Below are 27,872 nucleotides of genomic sequence, written 5' to 3' on the forward strand. Positions count from 1 at the left end.
TGTCAACCAGCACTGCAGTATAATAATCTTTTTTATAAGCCAGTTCCTCAATTGATTGTAAAACAGCACAGTCCTGTTCACAGATAAACATCCGGTTTTCTCTGTGTAAAACATTATTCTGCTATCAAATCAACTATTTAATTAGATTAAATTACAAAATATGATCTTTTTTAACTATTCTTTGATGTGACGAAAGTTTAAATAAGTTTAAGTGCCTGAACACTAGGCATTTGCACTGGTAGCATTAACTGGCTTTTCAAGACAAATTTGTTCAACCAATTTCCTAATATATGGATAGCAATTCCTTTTAAACTGTTCACAGGTTAGGGTAGAATCAAGAATGAATTACTGAGGTTTTTTAAGTCAGTGGAAAAGCTTCCACTGGCTTTGGTTGAGCCAACATCTCATCTTTATCTTAATATGTAAAGCCCCCTGCACATTTTTTGAATTGCAGCCTAATTCCAATGAAGTAATTAATTTAATGCTTAACTTCGGTCCCACTACAGCTGATAGGACTAGGTAATTGTTTTAAATTAAACAGGTCCTTAATTATGTTGCTGAATGAAGATCTCTTTAAATAACAAGTGACATGTAATTACCACTTAGAAAATCCTAGGAATAAATGGGTTCGAACATGACTTCCCCAAATACTTACCAAGACCAAGACTTAGCAAACAAAATTGTTATTAAATGGGGATTATATTATTACCTGAAGAGTTAGGTAATCAGCTAAAATCTGGAGAGGATGGTATAAATCAGACAACCCATTGATTATTGGGATCGTGGCTTCTTTCGTCATTAGGTCCAGATCGTTATGCTTATAAACTCGAGCCAAGATTGCATTTGTCATGCTGGACAGCACCCTAGAGGATGGCAGAACATACCCAAGTCAAACATAATAAATATATCTCTGTTGCACTCTTCAGCATGCAACAGATAAATATTAAAGAGAAGTGGTAATGAGTTTAATTTTTTCAGCTATCTGAATAATTTATCATGCCTGCATAACACACTTAAATGTAGACATTTAACAAGCTGCTAATAAGTAAGCAGTTTCACTTATTAACAAACTATAGTAAGTAAATGAAAACTGCTGCTATATTTTGTGGTTTTTTTCTCTCTAGCGTTTGATTGTAGCTACAGATGTAACATCAATAACTGTTAAGGTATTTGAACTAAGATAAGAGACTGCGTGATACCATAACATTTGAAGAATTTGATCACTTCAGAAGAGATAAGGTATAAGATTTCTTGAGTCTTTTAGCAAAGAACAAATGTAGCATTGACTGAATATTACAGTGTCTCTGTATGGTGGCCTGACCTTTGTGAGGACTAGGAATACAGGTCTGTCTTAGATTCCCACAATTACTGATTGTAATGAATGCAGAAACAGGAGGCCAACAACACCAGCCTGTTCTTTCTCCTACCTACACACCTCTGTACCGACACACATGGTATCAGTGTTATAAGTAATGTCCAAATTTGAAACTTGGTATACAGGTAGAGGGAGTCACTGTAGCACTCTGGCCTTAACCTCATTTGCCAAAGTTTGAAAGACTCAGAGATTAGCATAGTGGATTAGCATAGTATATTTGCTATGCTCTGAATTCTTTAAATAAATTAAATACGGAGTGGAGCTCTGCATTTCTCTGCATTTCTGTGTTTTAATCAGGCCCTGAAGCCTGACTTTGAAGTAGCGTTTTGTGTGTTTTCATGTCATCTCTAGCAGGACCTTAAAACAAACCAAGCAGGAGACTGAATAGAAGAGTATGAAAAATCCTTGCAATATCTATCTTCCTGATTAGCCACGAAGACTTCTGGTATCTCCTCTTGTGGAAATATGGCTGTTAATGCCATGGCCTTTACAAAGACAAATCTCCAGATGAAGTAAGCATCAAATATTTCCTACTGACACCAGACATTCCTCACACAAGCAAAACTCTTATAAAATGTTACAAGATTCCCCGTAGAGCTCTTTGAAGAAAAGACGGCCGATAGCAGCTACGAGTGAAGGGAGGAACTGAACAAGGTATTTACTGATTGCAAGGTATTGGAACAGTTGCTGTTTGTGCCATTATTTCTTCTTAGCTCACGAGTTTCTTTTCCTCTGTGTGTGTGTTTTTTCTAGCTTGAAGCATGTGACTGGAAAACCTGTTCTGTTCTGAACTAGTCATCAGGGATGGGATGCATGGTCCCTTTTGTTACCCATCTAAAAGGTGTCCACCCTAAACAAGACATAGCCAGTCACACCAGTCAAGGAAAAGAGGCAATCACACTGGGAAATTTCCCATTGTCCTGTCACTGGGCACCACTGAAAAGGCCCCATCCTCTTGACACCCACCCTTTAGATATTTATAAGTGTTGATGAGATCCCCTCTCAGTCTTCTCTTCTCCAGGCTAAACAGCCCCAGCTCTCTCAGCCTTTCCCCATACGAGAGATGCTCCAGTCCCCTCATCACCTTTGTAGCCCTCCGCTGGACTCTCTCCAGTAGTTCCCTGTCTCTCTTGACCTGGGGAGCCCAGAACTGGACACAGGACTCCAGATGTGGCCTCACCAGGGCAGAGTAGAGGGGGAGGATAACCTCCCTTGACCTGCTGGCCACACTCTTCCTAATGCACCCCAGGATACCATTGGCCTTCTTGGCCACAAGGGCACATTGCTGGCTTATTCCTACTCAACACAACTGATAAAGAATTTAAAGAAGATGGTTCCTTTACAGGGTATGCCATTAGAGGAAATTCAGTCATGATCAATTACTAACTAGTGAAAACTGCTGGATTTTCTTCCTTAATCTGTTGAAAGTAGATACTGGGCTTATCACACACTTACCAGCAAGACATCAGACAGTCCTTCTGCCAGCATTTCTAGATGTTATATCTTATAGTAGGAAACCCAGGTGGAAATTGAGTTTATTCAATTGAACTCAGAAAAGAAAAAAAAAAAAGACAAAAAAAAAGACCTCACCTCAGGAGATGAAGTCTCCTGTAATCAAATCAATTTAAAGGAAACCATGTAAGGCTGGGATTGCATAGGAAAAAAGACATGGCTAGATAATAGTCTTTAGCAAAGGTGAAGTTTTGGAAGGTGAGGGGGAGTAAGCACAGGCTCACTAGGTGACTTTTCATTCAAGGTTCCTATGTTATCACTAACTACAGGCCTTTTTCTCTTTCCATTCTTTTTGCAAGATTGTGAGCCTATAACCTTTGAAATCCCAGAGACTGGAAATATATGAGTGTATTGGAATGCTGCATATCTTTTAAAAATAACTTTTATTTCTACAGAGAAAAGCTGGAAATTTTTACTCAACTGTATCCTCTGAGGAATCCAGAAGTAAATACAAATAAAAGTATGCCTTTTTGTTGTGGCTGATCTCTGAATTTGAAAATGGGGCATTTGCATATATTTTGGGTAGAATATTGCTATCCAAGCTAGTTTTGTTTGTGTTTTGAAAATATATATCCACTCAAAACGTTTAAATTTCTGACAAGACTACTTCATTGTCATTCACAGTCTTACAGGGGCATATGGTGGATGTGTTCTCAGTAAGCGGTGAGAAGTAAACCCATTCAAACCCATTCCCCACAGATGCAGAGATTCATCCCCTAATAATGCCAGTGGACTGGTAAAATCATCCTATGAGCTCTTCAGTGCTGTCATTGAACCTTATGGCAACTGAGCTATAGTGGTGCACAATGGAACTGCTCTACAGAGGAAAATACAGATACCGTACTTATATTTCATTTCACGTAATATATCAGACATGCTAAACAGCATTGAAAGGCTTAGAGATCCATAATGGGTGTTAACTTTTTGCTACTGTGTCAGCGTAAATGTAAATGTCTTGTGAAGCATGGAAGAATTGTATTATGACCAGGTAATAAGTCACTAAAAATATGTTCACAGCAGAAATGCTTCCAACCCTTACCTGCAGCAATTCTAATAAAAACTGGGGACTTTTACAGATCTGTGGCCCTTTTGCTTGAAGTCTCAATCTCAAGTACTTCTAAGGCCTTCGGAGCCCTAGACGCACTGCTGTAAATATTTGAAATTCCCTCTGGGTCTACTACAGGCATTCTTTTTTTATTCTTACATTAGCTGAATGAGGTTCATTCACAAGAAATGCCAAGGAATTAATACTCAGGTTGTTCTTTTGGGTAAACTGCTCAGCCTTGATTATGCAAAGTCAATAATAATTGCACTAATGGGAGCAGGAGTGAAGCAGAGCACGTGGGGCTCTGTAAAGACTTGGGAAAGCCCTCACTCCATTGTAGCAGGTGAGTGCTGTGACTCAGCAGAGGAGCAAAATCCCCAGGTCAGGGTCATAAATAGGGACCTGGAAGAGTGAGCAGAGACAAAGAAAGGGGAGGCTGAAGGCTTGCATGGGAAGTGGGTATTGTAGAAGTTTTCTCCACAGAATGGGCACTCCTCCAGAATGGCTGGAACATTTGTTTACTTCTACTTTCTGCTATACTTCTTGTAGCTTACTGTCTTTTTTCCCTTTTGCTTGTGCAAACAAAAGGTCATTCAAAAGACTGCAAACCAAAGATTTAATGACCCTTTATTATCCCGTTTAGGAAGATGAAGAAATGAAAACTGGCCTATACAAAGCATGTCCATTTGTGTATCAGAACACACCTGGATTTGCTGCAGGGTTGGTATCTGAATGGCAGAGAGCCTCCAGATGACAGTCCTGCACACCCAGTGGGATGGTGCTTGGAGACTTTATTGCAGTGGACCACTGCGTAAGGGCCCTGACCGCATCTGTCCCCTTCCTGGAGATTTGGGTGGTGGGGCCAACTCTGCAATAGTGCACCTGAGGGCTACCTCTCATCACTCTGATGTTAGGGGGGAGAGGAGGTGCCTAGACGGCACTGTGAGGAGCCTCCATGAGCACCAACCCCCTTCTCTTGGGAGTCACATCTCTTGTTGCTTTGTAACCATGCCCATGCTGATCCTGACCTGGACCCCCACCTGCAGGCTGATGTCCCAGCCTGGCCTTGGCCCATGGCCATCCCCACAGAGGTGCCCAATGCCCTGGGCTGTGGCTGCCGCCGGCTGCCCTGCCCCCTGGCTGGGGGCAGTGGGATGGGTGCTGGCTGAAGCAGCCCTGCCCTGCCTGACCCAGGGGGAGCCCCTGGCACCCGAGTCTCCCTAGTCCCCAGGGAGCCACCAGCTCACATGGCACCCTGACATACTGCTCTGAAGAGTCTCACCATTTGTCCTTCCCTTCCCATTCACAAGTGCCACAATGCAATTTCATATCGACCCTGGTAAATTAACCCTTCCTTTGGCTTCACCTGCCACCTTGGGTGGCACTGCAATCTTTCCACATAATTTTTTCTCGGAGCCTGAAGTCATTCCTTCCCAAATGTGAAATCTCTGCACTTTTTCATTCATTCTCCACTGCTCTGTTGTGTTCTATCCCTTCTCAATTTCAGTTCCTTTAAGCTGATGTAAATAGCTGATCTTTGTCTTTCCAGCCTGGCATGCCGGTATCTCTGCTCACCATGTCAGGTTCTGTCTCTCCAGCCCCAGTCTCTCAGCATCAGCCTCCCATCTCCCTCCTGTCAGCATCCTCTCCTCCTCCCCATTCTCTGCTGAGAGGCTCGTTGCTTACAGTGGCCCAGTGAGAATGGAAGAAAAGGCAAGAGGCTTGGAGAATAATAATAGTTTACATCAGTGTGGGGGATTTACCTTTGATATGTTTCCCATTCACCTTTAACAGACATAGTGAGCTATCTATGACTTGAAAAAGTCTCAGACTTGTTAAGTCTCAGACTAATCCATTCCCTTCATAGGCCCATAAGTTTACATTATTTTTGAATCTTTTAAACTTGTAGTTACTGAACCAAGGCACTGGGACACACTTTTGTGGAAACATCTGAACGCTATAGTTGCAGCATACTTTGATATTGGCAGAATTACATATCTATCAGGGAGTGAGAGCTAAGTACTTTCAAGCCTCAAGAGACTGAAATTTTGACTTTCTACTATCAACACCCATGTCTTCCACTTCAGTAGTTAAAGGGAAGAAAGGAAAACTTAAAATGTTCAAATGTTTAGCCTGTTTCTTACATTTTCCTTGGATTTCATCAGAGAGAGAACAGCAACATAGTTCTCAAAAAATCTCTCCCACTGACTGTGAAAACTGTGGTACACAGCAGAGGCAATGGAACCTCAGCTGGCTGAATGCGTATTTTGAACTGAGCCTGACGAACTTGACACTGCATATCTTCCCCCAGAACAAAAAGGACCTTTCAGACACTACTAGCCTTCCAACAGCTGAGCCTGACTGAATCGACCAGCTGCACAATACTGAGGTTGGATGAGTCTTTAATACATGGAGTGCTATGCAAAACAGCAAGAGCACCTGCAAAAGAGAACCTCATGTTCTGCCTACTTTCTGCAACATCAGAGGGAATTCAATGGAGAAAAACCTTGAGCTCATTTCCTCCCTGCTATGGCAATGGGCATAGGCTGCTGGCAACCCATGCCTGCATGCATGTGGGACTGGGCATGACTAAGATCTTCCAAGGGTGCCAGTAAGAGAACAAAGCCATAGCCCGGCCTCCACAGCAGTCCTGACAGTGGTACACCTGTGGAGGAGGGCACATGAAATCAGAAACTGGCTGCAAAGTGTTGGTCAAGTTTGGTGCTGCTGAAATAGGGGGATCAGAGTGGCCTTCAGTGTCACCTTGTCACTGCAGGTAGGCTAAGACCCACCAGCAGCTGGCCTAACTAGGATAAATAAAGTCTTTGCTTTTTGATTTGCCAGTCAGCTGTACTTCTAGCTCCATGAGCAGCAACAGAACCAGAAGGTTCTACTCTTGTTTGACTGTATGTGCTGTCATCAGTGGAGCTATACTACTGAGGTTCATAAAATGTTTCTGTTTGTGTGACTGTCGCTCTCATTAACACTCTGTAAGCCAAATTTGATAAAATATTTCTTGTTGTGTGATGTTTTGGAGAGCTAAAGTGGATGGAATGATGGTGTACTGAACTACAGATTCTGTGAGCTGATCTGTAAAGATTTAAGAAATTTGGAGTACCTTCTGACATTTTCCAGAAAGAAAATATTAGCTTCCAAAATTCTGTGAGACAGGTTTCAGCCTGATCAACTAGAAAAACATAGTGATCAATCAAGTGACATTTTACCAACCTTGCTGTATCTGTGAGACTCTCATTAGTGCCCAGATGTATGTCTTGTATTGTAAGGAAGGAAGGATGTCCTCCAAGAAGAGCAAATCCTACAGTGAGGACAAATAAAACAGAAATTAAACACCAGTACCTCGTATTTAAAGCCAAGATTCAAAATCTTCTTAATGTAAAAAATATTTACAGCAATAAAAGTAAAACTCTGCAGGACATCCACATGTTTCAAACACTTAAAATCTGACACACAAGACACAAATGTATTTTGGAATAAAACAACTCAAATATGATGCTTTGCTGAAATCCTTAGGCATGAGTTCTGATCTGTGTTCATAGGAACAGTCATTCAAGGAGTAAGGCTATATATTGCCAAAAGCATCACCGTGGCTCCCTGTTAAGAGCTAGGTAATCTACTCATCATGCTGAATTTCCCCTTCAAGGGACTTAGCATCCTAGAAGGGCTATCTGAGTCACTAGGTGTAATTCCACATCCTTGCAAGAAGCTTCAAGTATATTCACTCACATAGAAAGCCCTAAGTCTCCCCATACACTATAAAAAGTTGAAATTATAATGTGACAGAAAGAAAAGGAAAGATCTTGGGCACTGCCAGCATCCCTCCACCCTGCAATAGTTAGGAATTTACAAGGTAAGCCAAGGAACTGAATGGGTTAGGTCTGAAGAATGAAATCCATTCCTGAACAGAAAACCATGGAAAGACCTGAGCATCATTGAAGAATATAAAACACTATGGGGAACTTAAAAGGTGTCTGGACGTTATTTTGGATAAAGACAAATTACATCCTAAGGGCAACTCTCAGGTTCTGTCCTGCCTTATTTCCATTGCACCACCACTAGAAAGCTACCGCAAGCAACCAGCTGACACAGGGAGGAAAGCAGCTTTTTTCACCAGCGCTTGAGTCTCCATGCCTTTGCCTGGTTTCAGCCTAAAGCCTCCTGAATCTTAGTGTAAAGTCCATCGTGGCCACATATTGGGAGACGGAGCCTGAGGTGGGCTGTTTTATGAACTGTCACAAATGGTTTAGCATAAAGCCTAGCACAGGACACAGGGTCCTACAGTTGTGGACGTACCAAGTGTAGGATTTGGACTGGGCTGTAGGTAGCCCTGTAAGGCATTTTCTGTGCACTGGGGAAGATTTTCTGCGTAAGAACAACTCCCTTCTAGTAGTGAAATTCTCAGGGAGATCTTGCCCTGTCCATGATGGAGTCAATTTCCAGAGAATCTCGGTGTGGACAAACCAACTTTGTCAAGACAACACTGCAGGGGAGTAAGCCTTTTATGGTGATAAAAATCTAGAAGGAAGACCATCTTATTTTTATTGCCAGGAAGAGAAAGGCTGCATACAGCACAGGAAAGCAGAGACCCCCACTTCTCTACCAAACTGCGATCTCTCGGAGGTGCTAACAAATTTCGTGCTGTTAAAAAAAAAAAACCAAACAAACAAAAAGAGAGAAAAAAAGAGGAAAGAAGAAAAAAAAGAAAGAAAAAAAGGTTAGAAGCTGCTTGGGCTGTTTGTAGCCATTAGATGGCACTGCAGACATCACCAGGACTGCAGCTTCAATATGATATTTGTACAGGCTTGTCAAAAGATTAAAAAGTTGATCCCACAGCTACTCTTCAAAGAAGGATTAAACCAGGAGTGAACACTGAAACCTTTCACAGATAAAACCAAGCAACTAGGTTCAGGCATCAGGCCTGGGGCCCACAACTGGGCCCCTAACACAGAGCAGCCCTTATTAACTTCCATCCCATGCAGGCAGCAAGGTTGAGGTGAGGTCTTCCACTTTCCATCAGTTCAGCCAGTCTCTAGACTTTAAAATGCAAGAGATAAAAATAATACTGGCAAATCATTGCCTTTTGACTGCCTCAATTTCCTTTAAAAGTCAGATTAAAAATAATGCTGCTCCAGACCCAGCCTGGAGGGCAAATCTCTGCTCTGTCCAGCCAGTGTATACTCATTTTATTGAACGGGCCTGGTTTTACTTTCCCTTTGTCATCATTAAGGATTGCTCCAAACCTCAACAAGATTAGAGTCAGACACAGTAAACTTTTAAGACTGAAGCTTCACTTATTCTACCACTACTTTTTGCTGTTAAAGTACTATATATTTGCTGGTTGCTTTGCTCTCCTTTCTTGGTTATTCAGAAGCATTTTTGTATTAAGGCAGAAAAAATGTTTAGGTTTCCTCAAATACTTTCACCTCCTCTCTGCAGCTGAGACACAAACACTGTATTTATAGGAATATGTATGCAAACTGTTGCCTAGACATTACAGCCTATCTATTCAATGCAAGTTTTTAAGTCAAGACCTCAAGGATAAAATGTCATTTGTAGTAATGTTTCCCGTCCAGCTTCTTGTGGTTTTTTTCAAAGTCATATACACTCATGTCAGTGATTTATCCCTGCAAGTTCCACACAATACAACAGCTCTGCATTTTAGGCTTCTAAATGCATACACTTTGGTAGATGTTTCACAGTCCAGGCAGGCTCCCACAGACATGTTCTCTTTTCTGTAAGTGATACCCAGGTAGAGAAGAAGGAATCTGGCCATTTATTTAGAATTGCTAGATGTCAGGCAGCCCAGTTGAAACTACCACCTGGAGTCTGTGTACATAGCAGAGTCCTAATGCGTTGGGCTTGCTGCTCGTGAACTGGCCATCTGTGCAGGGCCTGGGAACATATTTTCATCCAAAACTTTCCATCTGGAAATGCAGGAGCTCTGTGCTCTAGCTTTGTATATAGTTGTATTGGGTTTGCGTGGCAAGGTTTTGGTAGCAGGGGGGCTACAGGGGTGGCTTCTGTGAGAAGCTGCTAGAAGCTTCCCCTGTGTCTGACAGAGCCAATGCCAGCCGGCTCCAAGATGGACCCGCCGCTGGCCAAGGCTGAGCCCATCAGTGACGATGGTAGCGCCTCTGGGATAACATAGTTAAGAAGGGGGAAAATCATACACAATACCAAGAGCAATTGCAGCCAGAGAAAGGAGTGAGAATATGTGAGAGGAACAACTCTGCAGACACCAAGGTCAGTGAAGAAGGAGGGGCAGGAGGTGCTTCAGGCACTGGAGCAGAGACCCCTCTGCAGCCCATGGAGAAGACCATGGTGAAGCAGGCTGTCCCCCTGCAGCCCAGAGCAGCCAGCAAACCAGAGCAGGTTTGCTGGCAGGACTTGTGACCCCGTGGGGGACCCACGCTGGAGCAGTCTGCTCCTGAAGGTCTGCACCTCGTGGGAGAGACCCACACTGGAGCAGTTTGTGAAGAACTGTAGCCTGTGGGAAGGACTCACATTGGAGAAGTTCATGGAGGACTGTGTCCTGTGGGAGGGACCCCACACTGGAGCAGGGAAGAGTGTGAGGAGTCCTCCCCCTGAGGAGGAAGGAGAGGCAGAGACACCGTGTGATGAACTGACCATAACCCCCATTCCCCGTCCCCCTGTGCTGCTCATGGGGAGGAGGGAGAGAAATCAGGAGTGAAGTTGAGCCTGGGAAGAAGGGAGGACTGGGGGGAACATGCTTTTAAGATTTGGTTTTATTTCTCATTACCCTACTCTGATTTAAGTAATTTCCCTGAGTCGAGTCTGGTTTGTCCGTGATGGGAATTGGTGAGTGATCTCTCCATGTCCTTATCTTGACCCAGGAGCTTTTCATTACATTTTCTCTCCCCTGTCCAGCTGAGGAGGGGAGTGACAGAGTGGCTTTGGTGGGTACCTGATATCCAGCCAGGGTCAACCCACCACAATCATTGCAGAGAAAGAATCTTTGATTCAGTTTCTTTCATCCAGACTACTAGCAGAAAGAAAAAAATGATGACTTTTGAGGATATGCAAATAAGTACACGCTGGAGTGCTGTGTTAAACTGGAAGGTCTAATCCTGTTCATTGTCACAAGCTGGTCATATCCAAAGCCACATGCTAAGTGTTTATATGAATCTTGGTATCTTCAACAAACTGTGTTAAGTGTTCATACTGCAGAGCCAGAATAGATTATTATCTCATGTCTACACTTCTCACTACTGCTAGTTTTCAAAAATGGACAGTTTTATACCTCAGGCTGTGGCACATTACTGAGCCCACTTATGCAAATTCTTTCATGTAGGACACAAGTGCTGGTAGTTGTACAGACCTGGGTTAAATCTCCATTCCAGACCGTCCCTGCTACTTTGGGTAAAAGTGAGTCAAAGTGAATCCTCTGGTTCACGCAGATACACAGTTGTGGGGCTGCCCCACCATCACCAGGAGACATACACAGTCACCTTCTCAAACTCAAAGGAAGGATCCTTTTTTATATTTCAGGACATCTGGATTTGGATTTGTTAGTTTCCTCACTGCCTGCCACGATTTATCATCTAGAAAGTATTTTCCAGTTTAGACTGATAACAAAGAGCTCTTCTAGGCAAGGATTACAGGAATATTCCTAAAGTAGAAACCTAAAAACTGATAAGCAGTATTTTAAAGCTACCCCTCTAAGTGGAGAGTAAGCTAAAACAGTACTCTTGTCCCCTCTGTAACATGGCCAAGCTAAATAATACTAGCCATTCCAACCAAACCCAGACCCTCTATTCCTGCTATGTAATACCACCCCCACTACATTAGAACATACAAAGTGATGCAATTATTTCTGTGACTGTATGTAGTGGTCTTCAGGCATGGACATCATGTTCCTCTCACCCTGCTGTGTAAGAGGAATGAGTTGGGAGTAATTCCACTAAAGCTAGTGGCAGTGAACTTCTGTAAAGCTGTTAAGACCTTGTATATTCCAGTGCACAATGAAAGAAGGTATACAGAGCTTTTCTGCCTGTACTGTTTCCTCTCCATTTCTACCTTGTGACATATTGTCTCCATTCAGCATCTGTGAAATGGTTGGATTTATTTATAATTTGTTCACTAAAATATAACTGCAGTTGTATATTTTAAGTGTATCAGCGACGATCAGAATATTTTACACCAAAGCTATGACGAAACCAGGGCACTGTGTTGGGTTTGTGTGGCAAGGTTTTGGTAGCGGGGGGGCTACAGGGGTGGCTTCTGTGAGAAACTGCTAGAAGCTCCCCCTGTGTCTGACAGAGCCAATGCCAGCCGGCTCCAAGATGGACCCGCCGCTGGCCAAGGCTGAGTCCATCAGTGCCTCTGTGATAACATATTTAAGAAGGGAAAAAAACAAGCTAGGGAGAGCTTTTGCAGCCGGAGGGAGGAGTGAGAAGATGTAAGAAACTCTGCAGACACCAAGGTCAGTGAAGATGGAGGGGGAGGAGGTGCTCCAGACACCAGAGCAAAGATCCCCCTGCAGCCCGTGGTGAAGACCATGGTGAAGCAGGCTGTCCCCCTGCAGCCCGTGGAGGAAGGATGAGGGGGTGTAGAGATTCCACCTGCAGCCCGTGGAGGACCCCACACCGGAGCAGGTGGAGGCACCTGAAGGAGGCTGTGGCCTGTGGGAAGCCCACGCTGGAGCAAGCTCCTGGCAGGACCTGTGGATCCATGGAGAGAGGAGCCCACGCCAGGGCAGGTTTGCTGGCAAGACTTGTGACCCCGTGGGGGACCCACGCTGGAGCAGTTTGCTCCTGAAGGTCTGCACCCCATGGGAGAGGCCCACACTGGAGCAGTTCGTGAAGGACTGCAGCCTGTGGGAGAGACTCACATTGGAGAAGTTTGTGAAGGACTGTCTCCCGTGAGAGGGACTCCATGCTGGAGCAGGGGAACGATGAGAGGAGTCCTCCCCCTGAGCATGAAGAAGCGGCAGAAACACCGTGTGATGAACTGACCATAACCCCCATTCCCCGTCCCCCTGTGCCGCTGAGGGGGGGAGGTTGAAGCCGGGAGTGAAGTTGAGCCCAGGAAGATGGGAGGGGTGGGGGGAGGTGTTTTAAGATTTGATTTTATTTCTCATTCCTCTACTCTGTTTTGCTTGGTAATAAATTAGATGAATTCCCTCTCTAAGTTCGGTCTGTTTTGCTCGTGATGACAATTAGTGAGTGATCTCTCCCTGTCCTTATCTCGACCCATAAGCTTTTTGTTATACCTTTTCTCCCCTGTCTAGTGAAGGAGGGGAAGTGATAGAGTGGCTCTGGTGGGCACCTGGCCCCTAGCCAGGGTCAACCCACCACAGGCATTCACCTTTATGCCATGCTGGAGGATGTTTATTTTACAAGTACTATATGAGCGTGCAGAATATCTTTGTTTTCAAAATGTACACAATATTTTATGCAGAATGGGTATGGGATTCTGACTGCAGTCAGATGACATCTTCCAGTACAATAGCAGAGATGTCACATTTTCCAATATAATAGCCAGTGATAGCAATAAATCTAGTAGGCTCCACAAAACTGGATTTACTTTGCCAATACCCTATTGAAGTTACTTGTTGTCCTTCATTAAACTTACAACATCACTACTACTCTTAGAAATGGTAAAACAATATGGGCTTCAGAAATATGCATTAGGACAAGACTATATTTGTTTGAGTAAAGGCCAATGATTTATACCACAAGGAGCTGCACGTTATTCAGTACAGTTGCAATGTCATCGGAATAAAACAGTTTAGAGGCATAGTACGTTGGACAAGCCACAAATGTCAACTGTTGTCTTACAATGCATTAATGTTTTGATAATCTTTGATTGATCATGGTGACTGGGAGATGTGCCCAAAGACTGAAGGAAAGCAAATGTCAGCCTTATCTTCAAGAAGGGCAAGAAGGAGGACCAGGAGAATTACAGGCCGGTCAGCTTCACCTCAATCTCTGGGAAGGTGATGGAGCAGCTAATCCTGGACACCATTTCCAGGCACATTAAGGACAATAAAATCATCAGTAGTCAGCCTAGCTTCATCGAGTGGAAGTCATGCTTGACCAACTTGGTAAACTTCTATGATGAAATGACTGACCTGGTAGAGGGGAGAGCTGCGAGTATTGTTTACCTGGACTTCATTTTGGCTCTTGACACTGTCTCCCATAAGATCCTCATAGACAAACTGCTGATGTACAGGCTGGATGAGCAGTGAGGTGGGTTGAAAACTGGCTGAATGGTGGGGTCCAGAGAGTGCTGATCAGTGGTGTAAAGTCTAGTTGGAGGCCAGTGACTAGGAGTGTACCCTTGGGGTCAATACTGGGCCCAGTACTGTTTAACATCTTCATTAATGATCTGGATGATGGGTGTGCTCTCAGCAAGTTTGCTGATGACACAGAACTGGGAGGAGTGGCTGATACAGCAGAGGGTTTTGTTGCTGTCCAGAGACACCTTGACAGGCTGAAGAAATGGGCTGACAGGAACCCCATGAAGTTCAGCAAGGAGAAATGCTAAGTCTTGCACCTGAGGAAGAACAACCCCATGCACCATGGGGCCACCCAGCTGGGAAGCAGTTTGGCAGAAAAGGACCTGGGGGTCCTGGTGGACACCCAGTTGAACATGAGCCAGTAAGGTGCCTTTCCGGCCAAGGTGGCGAATGGTTTCATGGGCTGCACTAGACAAATTATTGCCAGCAGGTGGAGCAAGTTGATCCTTCCCCTTTATTCAGCACTGGTGAGGCCACACCTGGAGTGTCCTTGTTCTGGGCTCCTCAGTATGAGACATGGACATATTGGAGACAGTCAGTATGTCCACATCAACAAAGGGCTACGAAGATGACTAAGGGACTGGAGCATCTCTCATATAAGGAAAGGCTGAGAGACCTGGGACTGCATAGCCTAGATGAGAGAAGGCTCAGAGGCAATCTTACTAATGTATATAAATACCTAAAGGGAGGGTGCAAAGAGGATGGAGCCAGGTTCTTTTCAGTGGTGCAGTGGGCACAAACTGAAATACAGGAGGTTCCTTCTGAACATCAGGAAACATTTTTTTACTGAAAGGGTGACTGATGACTGGCATAGGTTGCCTCAGGAGGTTGTGGAGTCTCCATGCTTGGAGCTATTTAAAAGCCTTCTGGACACGGTCCTGGGCAACTGGCTTTAGATGACCCTGCTTGAGCAGAGACATTGGACCAGAGGTCCCTTCCAAGCTCAACCATTCTGTGATTCTGTTTATTTATTTTTCAATAGTGATGTTCTTTATAGGCATAGGAACAGCTGAACTCCTGAAAAGACTGCTATGGTATTAATATATGGCAACAATCTCCTAGACTCTGCACAGACCAGATTTTGTAACCAGTGCTTTCCAAGTCTCTACTCCTTTATAATGAAACCCATTGATTTTCATCTAGTTGTTCCTGAGTTGCAAAGTTTGTTTAGATTAATCTCATCACCATAACCTTGCCCACAAGTGACCTCTTTCAATGTATTGAAGGTACAACTCATGGAAAATGCTATTTGAGATGGTTTGGGTATTTTATAAATAAACACTCCAATCTACTTCAATGTCCACTTTCACTGGACATTAGAAAATTGGTATTAAATTAGCTTATTTAGCTAAAAGGAACACATGTGACCCCACATTTGTTTTGAGTTAGAAATTCCAAATGATAAGTCATGCATGGTAAAAAGCAGCTGAAATATATAAAGTTTCCATGGACAGAAAAAACTTGAGTCTGCCTTTGAAACAAAGTCTTAGGCTTAGGGGACTTAAGACCAATTAACTGAAGGTGTGAAGTTAATGCACAGAAGTTAAACTGCATTATACTCCCTTGTGGAAGCTCTCACTCAGAAATAAATTGGTTTTATTTCACTGGAGTTTAATCCCTCTTGGATGAATTTATGTGCATTAACTCCCATCCTTAAGTTAATTCATTTGAACTTTCCTGAGCTTCCCCCTTCCATAACCTTCAAAAGCCAAGAACTAAATAGTGCTTCCCTCTGAATATAGAAGCATGAAGGATAAACAGACTCGGAGAATTTGTCATTACCTGCCCATGTAGCAGTATGGCAGGCAACTAGAAAATGGACTAAAAACTTTGGAATTAAAAGGTGGATGGTCTTCACAGAGAGGGAATGCACAAGAGAACCCCATTTGTAAGTCCTGCTTATCTTTATCTTTTAACTTTTCTGTTTATCTTTTAAACAGAAAGCCACAAGTCTACCTAAAAAGCCGGATCAGCAGGTAAATGGCTGTGCCAGAGAATACAAGGCAAATTCAGAAATGCTTGCAGATATCATATCTGCTTCTTCCATTATTTTTACCTTCTCCTTTAAACTTTGTAAAGAAATGTGAATACTCAACAAGTTTCCTGTCCCTTCACCAGGGAGAAGACAGCCTAAGGGACACTGGGTCAACTTAAATGTGAGAAGGGCAGGCTTCTCCTTCCTTTATGTGTAAAAATATACCCATAAGACAGTCACCAATTCAGTTATTCCTTGCTAACATGCAAGCACATGAATGATTTATTTCAGCGATCCCATTGGCTTCAGAACCACTACCATGTAAAAATAGATATGTATGTGTTTGCAGAACTGTATGCTAAAAGAATAATGTCCCAGTGCCTGATCTTATTAGGCTAATATGCTGGAGTCTCCATCAAGTTATCTTCCCCTGTAGGTAATCATGTTAATTATTTTTCCCTAATTTATATCAAGGCATTACTACGATTCCCAGCCTAAACACATACTCTGAAATGTGGCAACAGTAATGCATAATACATTAGAAAAATATTTATTAGAGCTTGCACAGAATTATATTTGTGATGCTTACTAAAACAGATGTTCGGAAATGTGCATCTTGCCAGTACAACTAGGAGATTACACCAGAAATGCTTACTTCTGACTGTTATTTTATTTCTGATCTATCGTGTTTTGGAATGATCTGGTTAAATTTCAGTGGCCAAAAGGATGTGGTTGCGACATTAATATGAAAGGTGAAACACAATTAGCTACCATTCTTTTCCTATTTTTGCTTTCAAACTTTAGGTTTCTCCTGAGTAGCAATTGCTAAATACAAAATTATGCAGTGTTTTTCAGTACATACTCACAGTATACAATTTCATATAAAATCTGAATGCGCCATTTCTCAGACCTACCTGTTTCTGCAGATAATCTTGTCCTTGTGCTTCTCTTCTCAAAAATCATGGCCAAAGATTTGCCTTGCATCAAAGGCAAATACTGGAACATGAAAATTGAAGGCATTTCAATTTTATAGTCATTATACACTTTACAGTGTGAAATACTTCTTTCACATTTTAATTCAGCATTAGAAAAATTACCCAGGTGTTTTTTTAGCTGTAGCTTTGTTCTCCTGTCGTCCAAGGAATTTATTAGCAGTGGAAAGGTTAAAGGGAAAGAAGTAATTCTAGGGGCAAAAAGCAACCTCATTTTTGGCACTCAATTTGAGGTAGCATTAAAGAGAACTCTGATACTAATTTAATCGCATGCAGAGAAGTGGCCTTCATTTCCTACATTTCGTGCTGTATGTACACCGTGTGTAGATGGATGGAGTTAGCTGATAACAGGGAGTTAGCTGTGCAAAGCTGTTTAACCTTTTAACTTGCAAAGTCCTCTGAAGTATTTACAGAATACCTCTGAACACTTTACAGGAAGGCTCTTTGATTTGTAGCACATGATTTACAGTATTTAAGAGCTCAGGCAATGCTGTTTAGCACAAGACAATAGCGCATTCCCAATACTTTTCAGAACAGCATTTATTTCAACATCTGAGTGACCTAAATGACAGTTAAAGCATTTTACCTCTCCTTTGTGCTTTATCCTTTGTTTCAAATCTGAGGCCATCCATAGCAAATACTTCAGTTCATCCGCTGTGTAGTTCTGTAGAGTAAGGAGATCACGACCTTTCAGATGAACATTCATTTGAACTGGTGGCCCATACCTGTGTCAAAAGAGCAAAAATTACACACTTTTTGTCATTTGACACTGAATTGTACTCATGCTAAAGCCAATAAGCAAGCAGCTGAAATCTCTCCCACTCCCCTCATTTGACCCAGCTGGATCAGCTTGATGGACTGTGTTAATTACTGTCAAACAGACACAACATGCCACTATGCACTGTACTGATCACCACTGTAACAGTGTCTCACATTATATTATAAACTGTACTTTAAATGTAGTTTCTTTTGCCTTGTGATATGCATATGACTTCATGCTGCCTAATGAAATAAACCCAAATGCACAGGGCCCTTCAAGGCTTGGTGAAATGACTTACGTGCAGACTGCAAAGCTGCCTTTTTGGGGCACAGAATACGGGGAACTCATTTTGGTGCTCTTTCTCACTCCTTCATGCTTTGTGGATGAGTAGACACTTGCCATGTTCCACCTTCACCAATACAAATGGTGACATTTCTATAAATGTGTATGAAATCTCTTGATTACACTGGGGAAGAGAATAAAAAACCCCAACAAAATAGCCATGAGCTTTGGTCCTTCTTCTACCATACAAGAGACGTTCTGGGCATGTGCCGTGTATTTATTCAGTGTTTTCTGGCCTCCAGCCAGATTTATGACTTCAGAATCACACGGAATTGGATGTTGATAATCATGCACAGAAGTTACATGATCAAATTACCTCCAGCTTAGACGAGGTGTCTTAATGAAAGTCATGTCCAAGCCCATATTTTCACAGGTTTAAGATTAAGAAGGGCGAGTGGTAGCTTAGCCCCTTTTCTGGCACTGTATCTACAGCCCTCCTTAGCACAACAGAGCTCGCACCGTACTCTTGCTAAGGTTTGGATGGGTACAAGCTAAACATGTCTTTATAATAAAAGGCAGCATTCTTAGGCTGATCTGACAGAATAGAGCCCAAAGCAATGCAAACAAATGGACTGAGTGCAGCTACTGCTTTTGCATTTCCAAGCAGGCTTCTCTTTAGCTCACTTTTGAGGCCAGGCTCAGTTAGAGCACCTGCCAGTTGCCAAGCCCTGGAGCCCACAGCTAGGAAAATTCAGGGGAAAAGAGAAATAATTCCTGTTAATTCTTCTGTTAATTCCAATGAATAAAAGCCCTGGTAGTGGATAGGCCTATTATGACTTCTAAAGATTTTGGTGTTATATTAGTTAAATCTGGAGGGAAAGACTTTTTCTGCAGAATTTTGTAGCTTAGGCTCCAACTGAAACTGGAAAAAGAGAGCAGCTCTTAAGGGAATGGTACCACCCATTATTACTGTCTGTTTGACATCACAGCATAAACTGGACAACATGTAACAGAATTTTTTCTTCAACTGAAGATATCTAAATGCTATGTGTGTTCCTTCTGGACACCTTAAAAATGCTTTAGATACACATTATACCACTGTCATTACTAAGAAGACTTTTTTCACAGTGAAAAGGATTATGTGTAACAGCCAAAGCACAAAGAATATATGAAGTAGCCCATGCACATGCCCTGCAGATTAACATTGATGGAACTCAGTATATCATAGAATCATTAGAATGGTTTGGGTTGGAAGGGACCTCAAAGACCATCTAGTTCCAACCCCCCTGCTGCGGGCAGGGACACCCTCCATTAGACCACGGTGCCCAAAGCCCCATCCAACCTGGCCTTGAACACTTCCAGGGATGGGGCATCCACAGCTTCTCTGGGCAACCTGTTCCAGTGCCTCACCACCCTCACAGTAAAGAATTTCTTCCCAATATCTAATCTAGATCTACCCTCTTTTAGTTTAAACCCATTACCCCTTGTCCTGTCACTACACTCCCTGATAAGCAGTCTTGATATGCTGTCATATATCAGGGCAATGTGCTCCAGAGATTACGCAGACTGCCAGAGGATCCACCACTAAGGTAAGCACAAAGCACCACAAAAATTCCCATCAATGTGCACCATCAGAGTCCGGTCTCTGCACAGGTCCCCAAATTGCAGAAGGCTGGACTTTTCTGTAACACCATGTAGATAAAGGAGTGGACTTCTTGTTTAGAGTAATGTTGCCTGTGTATTTTCTTAGAGTGTCTCTGAAAATTGATTCTTAAGTGAAATACAATCTAAACTGTATGTGTGACTTAAGTAATAAATTATTTGTGGCAGTACCATTTAAAATAATAACACGCATTTCCAAGCCATAATGTTCATAGCATTACAATCATTAGTAAAATAAAGTTACCTATTTTGCTATCAGTGTTATCCTTCTGTCCCCATGCTTGCCTCCAACCTGAGGTAAACAACCTAGAAACAGTGAGGAAGCATCCAAATGCCCCATTTTTGAATTTGAAGTGAGTGTTACAGAGCTAGCAAAAGTTTTTCCTGTACTTCTATATTCAACAGCTGCAGAACAGAATATACCTGACATTATAAGAGAGGCTGGGCATTCATGGGCCAGGTAGCTTCTACCATAGCATGAAAAACAGCCTACCAAGGTAAACTACTGAAATCCAGCCTGGAATACCAAGGCTTTTAGCTGATTGGCTAATCAAGGGATTGGCTCTAAGTTCAATGTGTATATTCTGAAGGAAATTAGTTTCATAACTGTGACTTTTTTATTTTTGTTATTTTTCAGAACAGGAATTTGCTACTCTATCCAGTTTGAAGGAACAAAAAAAATTAAAATTACTTGTTCTGTTTTAAAATCTATGCAATTGCTTGCTGCTTGGTCACTGTACTCTCCTTCGCTGCACTGTTTCCAGAGCAGCTTTGGTGCTGCTCCTTGAGTTTCTAATTGCAGCCTACAATTCCATCCAAGTAGTCAGAGACTGTCTAATCTCAACCTGCCAAGCAGGAACTTCTGTTCATTGGTCTTGCTTTACCACTTGGCACGATTGAGAAGTAGACTGAGAAATACCCACCACTACTTTCTGCACTGGTAGACAGTGAAGCACTAAAATTGGTTACCCAGAGAGGATTTGGAATTACCATCCTTGGAGATGTTCAAGATGTGGCTAAGCAAAGACATAGCTGACCTCATAAGCTGTTGTCAGGCTACAAGCAGAAAATTGGACTAGAGGTCTGCTCCTGACCTCTGTGTTCCCATAATGATTCTGGTTTATTGCTATGACCTTCAAGAAATGTGTTCCCTTCCCTGTGGTTCACATCCTTTGAAAGAGAGGCAGAAGTGGACAAATAAATTCCAGAGAAGGGAGCATGAGACAACATACCAAAGTTAAAATGTAACAGGCTGAATTGCAAGGTCAAGCAGTAGGCTTATTCCTTTCCGAGCAGGGACAACAATTACTTTGGACTATTAGCACAGACTGATAGATATTAGGTTATCCTGCAGCATCAGCCATGGTGTGCTTAAATTTTAACACTCAGACAGTGGTAATAGCTTATGCCAACGTTATGATATAATGTTAAAAAGCCCCTAAAAATAACAAACAACATTATGTGGGGAGCCTAACAAATTGGATGACTTTATTGGAAAATCAGCTTTACTGCAGATGTCTTCCAAACTTGCTTTTCTATCATCTCTGCTAACCAGAGAAAGTTCCCACAGATTGCCAGCAGTGAAAAGCCAAAATCCATAAAAAAATTATCACCCAGGCTAAAACTGTAGCAAATAAATCACAGAGCTTGGAAAACATTTGGTTTTCATCTAATGTAATGTAGAAACGATAAATGAAAGTGACTTATTGCATATTAGGATTCCTATGCATGTGAAATTCCTGTATATTGTTTTCTAGCACTAATCATTTGTTACATAACGCTGTTAATACTATTTTTATTGACACTGACATTAAAACATAGGAAGATGTGGAATTAAGTTTCAAGTCTTTAATTTTAACCTGATTCTGGAGATGTGACAAGCATGAGAAGCAGCTTATTGCTTGTACAGTACAGGTACTTTTCTGAAGGCACGGAGGACAGGCATGGCTGAAGAAAGAACCCAATGCCAGGTCACAGAGCCAGGTCTACCTGGTTAACTTTGAACCTTGGATCACATCATGCTCTTCCTGCATGCCTCCAGTGTATATAGAGACAAAAAAATACCAAAGTGGAGATTCACCTTGCAGCTTCAAGGAGAGAATTTCCCTCCCCCCCCCGCCCAGTGCTGGCCATGTAAATTGTCTAAATGCCTAAGAATTTCCTGTACTTTATTCATATATTTATTGATTACAGTACCTGCAGCGTACACTGACCTCAAGAAGAAACATTCTTTCTTGACTTTGCTGCTAAATCTCTAAATAGAAAGAATTAACAGCATTTCACAAACTTAAGAAGGGAAAATCCTCTAGCCTCCCAAGGAGGCAGAGCTTGCTGCCTTGGGAAGCAAAAGGGCACTAAAAATGTGGGGAAAAAAAGCGCCTTTCTCTGAAACACTCACTCCTTCACAGGATTCAGCTGCTTTTGTCTCCAGGTTTCTGACTAAATGTCACTGAATGCCAGACAAAACTAAAGGGTAAGCTTACCAAAACTGTCGCAGCAGCAGCTTGCTGCTCCCTGTTAGTTTTGCAATACCGAAGAAGTTCCTCACGTTCAACAGCATCTTCCATTCACGCTAGACTTCTCTCAGTCCCACAAATAAAGTTAAGAGAAACAATAAGAAGCAAAGAACGAGCCGTGCCGCTCTGCAAACGATGGAAAACCAAGAACCAAAGTCCTTGCTTCGGTTGTCCCAGCTGGGGCTGGGCCAGGTGGGGGCTGACACTGAAGCTTTTCTTTGGTCATACTCTAAAGATAAAGATTTCTCACGGGGCCCATTGCACCACTCACACTTTGTGCTCTTCTCGGTGGGCCCATCATATCATACCTGTGTCAATACCATTTCATAGCAATGTCATGTTTGTTAAATATTTGTACAGGAGGACGTTCCAGCAGAAAAAGGCAAAAGAAGATTTGTCAGGGCGCAGCAGGAGCGGGGCAGCTCCCTCAGGGATGGGGCAGGGACTGATGGCCCCGCACTGAGCTGAAATGAGGGTCCTGGCACCACAGGGGTGGGCCATTAAGACTTATTCATGCCCTCAGGGCACATGGAGAAGAGCTACACTAAGAAATTTATATTTTCCTGGGGTTTTTCTGGACAAGGTTTTCAATTGCGCCATGGTAGCGTTAAACAGCTCAGAAACTTAAATATTGTGGCCTGCATACCTTCTCAGGTTAAATTGGTTGCTGTATGATCTGATGTCAGTCAATTGCTAAATAATGAAGTGATTTCATTTAAATTTCTACCTTCAAAAATAATTGTCAGATAAGACTTTATGCCACCTGGACTGTAGGTGGTTTTGAAATATGACCATTACTTTCTCATTTCGTCCTCTGTGTAAGGCGAAAAGTACTTGTGTAAATCGAGGTGATGGTGTATCTGTCAGAGAAGATGATATGTTGAAATTGCAATGTGAGGATCATATAATTAAAACACACAGAAAAAAAAGTTTGACTTGCCCAGGCAGAGAGACTGCCACGAAAAAGTCGTGCAGGGTGATAGCTTTTGGTGGGATTTGTTCAGGACCCCTCACACCACACCAACTCTGAGATGCCTGGAAAACATCGTCATTCCCTGCTCCAAGACCTCCTTACGAGGTCAGCCACCCTACCGGCAGAGATACATGTGTCCCACTTTTTGAGGTGGTTCCCATCTCTCCCAACCAGATGTTGATCCTCAAGTAGGATCCCACAGTGACAGAAACCAAAACCCTGCTGCAGACACCTTCTTCCCATGAATCTTCCTAATTGTTTCATAACCCATTTATATTCTTGGCAACCACAGCATCTGGTAACTACAATTTCAGGTGTCACTTTGTGGAACAATGTTTGTTCAGTTTTATTTTGAATGGCTTTTGCTGGATATCCCCTTGCTTGCAGAAGCAGTTAGGGCAGAAAGCATCGGCGGAATATTGGGGTTCAAAGAGGTGAAATCCCTGCCTCAGTAGGGGCAAAAATCACACTTTCTGTTCCCTTTTGAAAACATGGCCACCCTTCTTTGTGTGTACTTGTATGGATACCTCATCTTATGCACCAACAGCTGTATTGATTAAACTCTGCATAAAACAAGGCTTAAATTGGTTGTCCAGGCTGCCCGCTGCAGCCTCTATTGCAGTACATCATCCTGAAAGCAAGACCTTTTTCTTTCGGCGACGGATGACCTGGCATATCTGAAACACACAGGAACAGCAAGAAAATGGAAATCCATAAACGACGATAGATTTTTCTGGGGTTGGGAAAAGCTCCAGTGGGAGTTTGGGACAGCACATTAACTATGGTTAAACGGCAACAGGCCCCTGGACTTATTCCAGCGGGGTCTGTACCGCTGCCACCACTTAGCTACGCGCCCCTGGCTGGGTGGCTGATTGAATGTCTTCTCGTGCACCCCATCAGAAGATTTTACACGGACATCCTGGTGAAAGAGAGACCATCAAACAGAGGAAACTTGTCTTTTAGGACAGCAGAATCCCAGCAGTGACAAAATAAAAGTTTCTGAGTTACGTTCTGTTCACCCTGCCGAGGCAGGGCAGCCCCTTCACTCTCTCAGCAGAGCAAGCAGAGATATCGGGAGCCCGGCCCGGCTCAGCAGAGAGCTCAAGGCTCATCTCCCCGGTGCGAGATGGCTGCTTTGGGAGCCGGAGGCAGGGACAACCTTCAGGGGAGGGAGACAGAAACGATGCCCAGGGAGGCGGGGACGGTGCCAGGAAAGCAAAGCTCTGCTGGAGACGACACTCGCAAGGCGCCTTCAAGAGAGGTGATTCTTCCCTCCTTTCGGCACCCGTGAGCCCCGCCTGGCGTGCAGCGGCCGGCTTGTGCTGCCCATAGACTGGGAGGGACGGAGAGACCGCCGCCACCTCAGGGGAGCTTCGGCATCGCGGGGCGGGAACGGCAAGCCGCCGGTGACCGCCCCGCCGCCAGGGGGCGCTCCCCCGCCCCGCTCACTCGCTAGGCCGGGCTTCCTGCCGGCGGCTGGCCTCGTCAGCGAGCGCTGCGCCGCTCTCTATGGCCGTTGCCCGTGGCAGGGCCTGTGTTTACTTCCGGCAGCCCGGCGCCGCTGTGCATGGGGCGTGGGGGCGGCCGTCCGCCGCCAGCTGCCATGGCCGAGCCCGCCCAGGAGGACGAGCTGCCCGTGCCCGGTGAGTGGTGCTGGCCTCTCACAGGGGACGGAGCTTCGGGTCGGGGGGACCTCGTCCGCTTGTGGCGGTCCCTGCCCGCTTCCCCTACCACGGCGGCGCTGGGCGCCATCAGCGGCCCCCAACGGCCGCCTCCCGGCCCCGGCGTGCGGCCGCGGCCCCTGGTCGCCCCGCTCTGCACTTGGCGGCCGCCCCCGGCTCCCTCCGGCGGCGCGGCGTTGGGCTGCGGGCCGCTGGCCGCTGGCTCGGGCCGGTGTCTTCCGGCGTCTGGGGAGAAATACGTACGCTGACGTCAGAGATTAGACGGGGGCAACCTTGCTATTGTCACCGGCGTGGTGTAATGGTGTGGCGTTAAACAGACAGGTTTTGTCAGTTAATAAATGAGTTCTGGTCTGTGGTTTGACCTAAGGTAATTTTTAAACAATTGCTCGGTGCTGAGACAGCAAAAACCTCATTTGTGTTCTGTGGGATTTAATTTCCAAACTGACGTCTTAGGTTTCAGTTGTGAAATAAATGAGATACGAAGGACATTTGTGAATGAAATTGTCTGCTTTTTGTATACGTTGAATCGAGAATACGTATATATTTTCATGTTAGTGCTTCTGAAAGAAAAAGAGATGAACCAGAGAGCTCTACTTTGGTACGAGTGCCAGAGAGATCACTGTAAGCATGTTCAGATGTGCAGCCTGGCTGGCTGGAGATTAAAGCTTGAAACAGGGTTTTCAGATGCCTTTTAGCATGTCTACGGTTGTAGGTGTGTCTATGTAAAATGAGGAAAAACTCAACTCTTTCTTTAAAAGGCTTGAATTCGTCTGCAGAAACCTTGTATTAATAAAACTGTGAAAGTGAAACACATGTAGAGAGGTAGTAAATACAATTTTATACATGGCTGCTGAACCTGATGCATAAAATAACGTCATTTGCAAATACGGGAAACTTTTGCATTAAAGTATTAATTCAAAATGAATATCAAATTTATAGTTTCATACTGTAAATTTGGGGTTTGGAGCTTGGGTACAGACTATTGATTATTTTCATTGAAAGTGAGTATACAAAGATGTTTCAATGTTACTATCAAATTATATGTAATTTTACAGAAGCAGTCTAGTGTTACTGTGTGTGTGTTGTCATAGCTTGCATGTTAACAAAAAGTCTGCAAGGAAAAGGTTTAATTTCTGCTTTGTCTTCCAAAAAATTATTCTATGCTTAAAGCAGATGGTTTGATATCTCAAAATAGGAGGTCTAATTGTGTTTTGCCACATTGTTTGCATGGCTTTTGGCATATTATTTAACTTCTAAGTTAATTTCTTTTCCTGTAGAATTAACATTTTCTGTGTCAAGCCATATGTTTAACCAAAAGATGAATAAATAGTTAACATTCTGTGTTTTAAAACAGCACTGCTGACACTTTTGAAAGTGGTGAGAATTGAGAAAACTAGGCAGATTACAAGGGCAGACGAGCTGTCTGGACTTTATTTTGGAGTGGTTTTGTTTAGTTTTTTTTAAATCATGGTCTTACAATTAAAATAGTTGTGCCAACCCATGTTTTGAAGGCTGAGAGTTTTGATTTTAGGGGGCCATTTTTAGAGCACATGTGTCTTTTCGGATGGGTGAGGAAGAGTGGTCAGTTTGGAAGCTGTCATCTCTTTACAGTGTATGTGTCTCTCTCTAATCCGATTTGGAAAACCTGTTTGAATTCAAGTATAAACGTATGTGAGAACTCTTTGTCTCGACCTGCTTTCAGGATGAGCCTTTTATTTTACTTTCTGGGACAGTTATTCTGAATTCTTTATTCTTTCTTTTACACACGTAGTAGCTTTTCTTAGAGGGTAGTGATGAAGTACGTTAGTGTACTTTAAATTATTGTATCCTCAGAACACAATATACCAGCAACAGTACCTATTCTATTAGGAAATTCATGGAGGCTAAGAAGAATCAGAAGGACTAAAATATGAACCTGAAAATGAAGTGGTCTTGGTGAAACAGAATAGAAGAAAATGCTTCTGAGGTTGTTTTTTTTTTTAAAAAAAAGAAGATAGGAAACTAAAATGTGCAATTGAATTAATAGGAAATGACTGTTTCAAAATGTGTGAGGCAAAATTTATTTTCACTAAAATTGACATTGTCTTTTTGTGTTTTAGACTCAGGTGCTGTTTTCACATTTGGAAAAAGCAGATTTGCAGAAGATATTCCTAGCAAGTTCTGGTTCAAAAATGACAAGCCTGTACTTATATCATGTGGAGATGAACATACCGCTATTGTTACAGGTCAGTATTGGAAATAGAGTATATGATAAAAGGTTATATATTTGGACAGCTTGGAAAGTTATGATTCTTATTTGAATCCTGAGGTAATGTATCAAATGAGGTTGTGGAGAGAAGAGAGGACTGTTCTGTGGGAACTGTCAGATGCCTTTGAAGTTAGTGTGAGGTCACTGAAGGTTTTCACAAGATATGCCCAAGAACCATCGTAATTGAATCTGTAATAACTGAATGTATTACACAAGATTTAAAGTAAGCATGACTTTGTTCAGCTTGAACGTTTCTTGTGAATCTGACAATGTTTAGTAGGTAATCTTAAATATAGAGATTTGTATCATGGAAGTAAACAGTGTCTGTTGAACACAGTCAACAAGTTCATTAGGAATCTGCCTGAAACAACAACATAAAATTGTATCTCTGAAACGAAGACTTGAATTACTGTTAACTGTCAACTGAAAATAACCCTCAAAAGAGCAACTGAAAAAACTTCAGAAAATCCTATTAAAATCGGAAATAAATTGCAAAAGCATTCAAAGAAGCTTAGATGAACAGTATTAATGTTTATTTTCATGTCTTTGAAATGATGGAAACAATACTTAT

At 43.0% G+C, this 27,872-nt stretch overlaps 2 protein-coding genes across 5 annotated transcripts in view; one reads left to right on the forward strand and one right to left on the reverse strand.

Annotated features, from left to right (window-relative positions):
• The window catches only part of OTC (ornithine transcarbamylase), a 33,750-nt gene extending 11,308 nt beyond the window's left edge, over nt 1–22,442 (reverse strand). Inside the window, exons 1-6 of one of the 2 annotated variants that reach the window (XM_054813725.1) lie at nt 22,365–22,442; nt 21,399–21,467; nt 17,765–17,905; nt 17,101–17,182; nt 7,161–7,248; nt 710–863 (exon numbers count right to left, since the gene is read on the reverse strand). In XM_054813725.1, coding sequence (XP_054669700.1) covers nt 710–863; nt 7,161–7,248; nt 17,101–17,182; nt 17,765–17,905; nt 21,399–21,467; nt 22,365–22,442 — 612 coding nt within the window. The remainder of the gene's footprint in view (nt 1–709; nt 864–7,160; nt 7,249–17,100; nt 17,183–17,764; nt 17,906–21,398; nt 21,468–22,364) is intronic. The other variant, XM_054813726.1, reaches the window with a different exon arrangement.
• A 2,393-nt stretch (nt 22,443–24,835) lies between these two features.
• The window catches only part of RPGR (retinitis pigmentosa GTPase regulator), a 44,016-nt gene continuing 40,979 nt past the window's right edge, over nt 24,836–27,872 (forward strand). For 2 of the 3 annotated variants that reach the window (XM_054813715.1, XM_054813716.1), the window contains exon 1: nt 27,152–27,278. Coding sequence is in view for 1 of the 3 variants with exons in the window: in XM_054813714.1 (XP_054669689.1) it covers nt 24,939–25,014; nt 27,153–27,278 (202 nt within the window). In the remaining 2 variants the exon portion in view is untranslated. Of the gene's footprint in view, nt 25,015–27,151; nt 27,279–27,872 lie in introns of those variants that run through there. The other variant, XM_054813714.1, reaches the window with a different exon arrangement.

The sequence above is a fragment of the Grus americana genome, chromosome 1, assembly GCF_028858705.1.
Source record: "Grus americana isolate bGruAme1 chromosome 1, bGruAme1.mat, whole genome shotgun sequence".
Classification (NCBI taxonomy): domain Eukaryota; kingdom Metazoa; phylum Chordata; class Aves; order Gruiformes; family Gruidae; genus Grus; species Grus americana.